The 4,883-nt window shown below is 56.2% G+C and overlaps 1 protein-coding gene across 1 annotated transcript in view; it reads left to right on the top strand.

Annotated features, from left to right (window-relative positions):
* The first annotated feature begins 211 nt into the window (after positions 1-211).
* Positions 212-4,883, top strand: part of PAPPA2 (pappalysin 2) — a 90,914-nt gene continuing 86,242 nt past the window's right edge. Inside the window, exons 1-3 of the mRNA XM_009892944.1 lie at positions 212-270; positions 972-1,075; positions 4,561-4,882. Of these exons, the coding sequence (XP_009891246.1) occupies positions 212-270; positions 972-1,075; positions 4,561-4,882 (485 nt within the window). The remainder of the gene's footprint in view (positions 271-971; positions 1,076-4,560; position 4,883) is intronic.

Below are 4,883 nucleotides of genomic sequence, written 5' to 3'. Positions count from 1 at the left end.
CTGCTGGCTCCGAGGGCTCCGCAGAAGGGCTCCCGGGGCAGAAGATTTTTTTTTACCGGGAATTACCCCTTCACCCCACCAAGCTAAGAAACAGGCAGGTGATGGAGAGCCAGAGGAGACAGAGGGGACTGGCACACGGGCACAGAGTGGAGCAGATGTCACCTCCTTCATGTGGCCGTGCCAGGACAGGCGTTTGTGGCAGGGTACAAGCATGGCAGGACAGCGCAGTGATGGCCGGGCAGGGCTGGGAATGGGTGGCAGCGCCAAGATGTACGGCTCCCATGGCATGTCTAGTGTCCCTCTTGGGACAGTGTCAGGGCTGCTGTATTTCTGTGCCACCCTGGCCAAGCCGGCTCCTTGGGAAAACCCTGCCTCTATCCTAACTTTCCCTCCACTTGCAATCTCTTCACTGAACCCCCATCTGCTTTGCTCCCCACCCGGCCCCTTTCATTAATTTATCTCCCTGGCTCATCAGGGCGATAGCTGCATCTTTGCTGCGGAAGAGGGAGGAGGGGCAGGCCAGAAGCTGGGTGGCAGAGACGGAAATCAGCCGCGTACAGGGAAACTACCTAGCGTTCACCTGACTGTTTGCCTTCCCACCGGGGTCCTTGCTTCCTCCCCGCCGGCCGACAGCAGCTCGGGATGCATGGAGCACACTTCCCAGCCATTGCATTGGCAGCACAGCTGTTTGCATCTGGAGGTCTGGCCTGCAGGTGTTGGGTTTTACTTTCCCCAGCTAGCCAGTGGGTTTTTTTGGTGGTGTGTTGTATTTTTTTTCTTTCTTTCTTTCTTTCTTTCTTTTTTAATTTCCTTGTGGAGGGTGGGACGGTTGTTAGTGCTGAAAGCGCCGCCCGTGAGCGCTGGCACTCGCTCGGGTAATATCCCCCGGCCTCTGTGCTCCAGGGTTTGAGTCAGCCCCAGGCACCTCCGGCTGTCTGAGTCACTGTCCGCTTCCCACCCTCTCCCTGCAGCTGGGACCGCGGGGCCCGGGTGCGGGTGGCGAAGGGGGGACAGGCCAGTGCTGCTGGCATTTCATGCGAGCAGGTGATGCAGGCAGCTGCCAGCCCTTCGGCAGGTGCCGAGTCTGCCTACGATCTGCCGCTCCTGCTCTGTCAGTAAAGAGGGGATCGAGCCCTAAGGTGATCCAAAGCTGTGGAGGAGCTGGAGATGCTCCAGGTGTCCATGTGCAAGGGAGGAAAGCAGGGCAGAGCTGAACATCTTCCAGCACCATTGCCTGGGAAATAAGGCCAGGCTGAGCAGCTCTGTCTGGGCAAAGCAAGCTGTCCTTTTGACTGGTGTGACTGTTGCCTGGGTTGAAGGCTCAGGACTTGGGGCTTTGTTCCTGTAGATGTCACATTTTGCCTTAGGGCCACCCTGGATGGGGCTGTTCATCCCTCTTAGCACCTCTTGCATGGGGGGATTTCTGCTGGGGTATAACCCCAGCGCCCTGACACAGCCACCACTGGGGAAGGAAAGTGGTCCCTCTTCCATGTCCTTATTTTGGGCAGCAGATGAGAATCCTTTCATGTGATGTCATTTCTTTTTCTGCCTTTTTTGCCTCCCCTCCATCCATGCTTGCTCTGCTTCTGGTAAATCCCAAGGGAGTGTCCCCTTGTGCCAGGCTGAGGTTTGTTTTTACTCAGATCAAAGACGGTTTTATTGGGATCCCTTACCAGATGCAGTCCCAGACCTCTGCTGTATCTAAGCCCAGGTGTCCTCCTCAGGTCTCCGAGCTGCTCATCAGTGCATGCCCTGAGGGGTGACCACCATCTCAGGCCAGCTGCTCTCACGGCACAGCTAGGGGCTCCTGGCCTGTGTCAGACCCTCCAGAGCTATAGCAGCTAATTTCCCCCTGGTACCTGCGTCTCAAAGCATGGCTGAACTATTCCTTGTACTGCAAAGCTCCTGACCCCAGCGGGAGAGGATGCTGCTTTGAGTGTGGTCCTTACAAAGTTGCACACTTCATCTCTTTGGAGGCTTTTTCTCTGTCAGACACTTTCCTGGCAGACAACTTTCTCTTCATTTTTTTGCACTATTGCCAGCAACTCTTGTTTTAAACCCCAAAGTTATCACCCTAAGCGCTGATGAACATCCCAAACCAGGTTAGAGCTCCCCTTTCCCACCTGATGGGCCAGAGTTGCACTTACAGGTGCTGATGTTTCCTTGCACCTCCTCTGCAAACAGCTCTTCCCTTCCTGGTGTGTTGCCCCAGGACAACCTTGTTCCTTGGCAAATTCCAGGGTCTTGACTCTGCTTCGCCATTCTGCAGTAGTTCCTGGCTGAGGAACACGCTGCTCTGCCTGCATGCTCCATGGCTGCTGCTGCACTAGAGATGACATCCCTGGCCATGTCTAGAAAGCACCAGCTGCTGCTGTAGTGGCTTTCCAGCCCCTATTGTAGAGCTGACCTTGGCCTTACTTGCACCCCTTTAATGAAGTCTCCAGACCTGGTTTTAGGCTCACCTAAGGTTCTTTTGGCCAGTTTTGAACTCATCAGGCACTTCCATGCTTGGCTTGGCTTCAGCGTGGGTTTGCGAGGATGCTAGCTCGCACTCACCCCTGAAGGCTGTTCCACCCCGACGTCATTTGCCCCAGTTTTTCTTTGGTGTTTAATCAAATTTGAGGCACTCTAAATCATTTCAAGGTGAAATGCATGAGTTTTCCTAAGAGAGGAGGTACCAAGCCCTGTTTCCTCAACTTTGGTGAGGACCAAATACTAGCAGATGGCTTTTGAGCATGCAGGTCTAAGCACCTTTCAGCCGGAACTCGTCCCAAAAGTACTCTCCATCTTTGCCTTCTAATGCCTGCAAGGCTCCTTTGCCTGCCTTCTCCTTTTTGGCTTCTCCCCATCTCAGCTTCCCCTGGTCTTTCAGCTTCCCTTTCACAATCCACCAGAAAACAAGAGTTGGCCAAAGCCCATCCGCCCACAGAGGCTTTGTGCGTGGCTGCCTTTGTAGTGAGCGATGGCAGGGATCCACGCCCAGGGTGGTTACAACCGTGGGATGGCCAAGAGGCCGCCACCCATCTCGCCCTCTGTGAAAGGGGTGGATGGGAGGGAGGGAGGGGTGCTGCTTCCTGGGGTGCAGCGGGGTTTGATGTGACCTTTGCCAGCTACATTTACAAGGGCTGGCGGGGGAGACGTGGGGTCATGGTAACCTGGCTTCAGTCACATACCCTGGATGAAAGCCAGGAGGTCCTGCTCCTCCTGGAGCTCCTGTTCCTCTACACCTCTGTATCTGTCCGCTGGCCTCTTTGCAATCCTTGTGGCAGGTACAGTTTCCCCAGAGTGTCATGCTGAGCATCCCCGGGGACAGGCAAGGCGGTGGGACAGGGCAGGAGTGCCTTATTTTGGCCTGTGATTCCCTGATGCCACAGAGATGGGCAGATGATGCGTGCAATGGGAGCAGCACGGTGAGGGCAGGAGAACCTGTGCAGCAGGGTGGAGACACGGGGAAAAGCGGGCTGGAGCATAACAAATAACGCAGCAGGAACATGAAAAGGGCCTCTGGGCATGGGAGCAGATTTTGCCAGCGCTGAGGCACTATTGCATCTGGAAGTGAGGAACAGGAGGAGGAGGGTGGTCCCAGAAGATGCTACTTGTAGGGTTCAAAACATGCCCCAAAATTTGCTTGCCTCAGCTGATGACTCCATGGACATCCCAGCTGTGGTGATGTGGGAGCCCAGAAGCATTTTTTTCAGGCAGCAGGTGGGTCCATTTGCCCTTGACAGTATTTAAGTGCCTTGTGGCCATTGATTCCCAAGGGCATTCAGTGCCTGCAAGCCTCTGGTTTGTGACCGCGGGCATTTAGCAGCCTGAGTTTCGGGGAAAGTCAGCAAAGCTCAAGGTCTTGCCCAGCCTAAAACATAGGTCTGCAACATGCTTGGGCTCACAGGGAGATACTGAGCCTGAAGCTGTTCCTGGGGGTGGGTTTATGCTTGGGAGAGCTTCAGGGGCTGAGGTGTGCACTTGCCTGGCTGGAGGCAGCGCATCTCTCCATGTCCCTTTCCGACCCTTGCAAGCCCATGCTGGATGCATGACTGGGAGGAAAACTGGAGCGTAAAAGAGAGCTGTAAATCTGCCTGGAAGCTGTTGGGGAAGCAGTCCCTGGAGGAGGCTGTTTTGCTTTGGGTTGCTGTGCTCTAATTCTTAAAAGCTTTGGCCCGCAGATAAAAAGCTTAGCCTCTAATCCCGTCCCACAGGAGAGCGGCTACGGAGAGAAGCTCAGAAACTCCTCGCTCTTTGGCTTCACCTCCTGTCTGCACTCTTCCTCCCCTCCCCATCCTGCCTCTCCAACCCTCTGCCGTCCTTCCTGGCTACTCCACTTGCTCATCCAAAGATTTTGGACAGGGGCTGGCTTTTCCCTGCTGGTGCAGCATCCATTGCCCAGCCTCTGGCCACCTTTATTTACCCATGGCGGTGGCAGCAGGACCTTCCCTGCAGCACTGCCAAGAGCTGTCCCACTGTCAAGGACCCAGCTTGTGCTCTGGGGAGGAGTGGCAACGCTCTCCCGTCCTCACCAGCTCTCCTCTCTCTCCATCCCCATCCCCGTCCCTGCTGCAGGAGTCTTTGACAACTGCTCGCACACGGCCAGCGATAAGGGCTGGGCGCTGGGCATCCGCGCCCTGCAGCTCGGCGGCAAGAAGGACGCCCGCTTCTTCTTCTCCCTCCGTACAGACCGGGCAGGCGCTGCCACTGAGGTGACTGGCTACCACCGCTACCACCCTGAAGCATGGACCCACCTGGCTGCCAGCTATGACGGACAGTGGATGTCCCTCTATGTGGACGGGGCACGGGTGGGCCGTGCCAGTGGGCAGGGGGGGCCCCTGCACAGTACCTTCATGGCCTCCTGCCGCACTCTGCTCCTGGGGGGGGCCGCCTGGGGG

The sequence above is a fragment of the Charadrius vociferus genome, unplaced genomic scaffold (genome assembly GCF_000708025.1).
Source record: "Charadrius vociferus isolate BGI_N301 unplaced genomic scaffold, ASM70802v2 scaffold39, whole genome shotgun sequence".
In the NCBI taxonomy this organism is placed as follows: domain Eukaryota; kingdom Metazoa; phylum Chordata; class Aves; order Charadriiformes; family Charadriidae; genus Charadrius; species Charadrius vociferus.
This window is presented reverse-complemented; position numbering and strand designations above follow the sequence as displayed.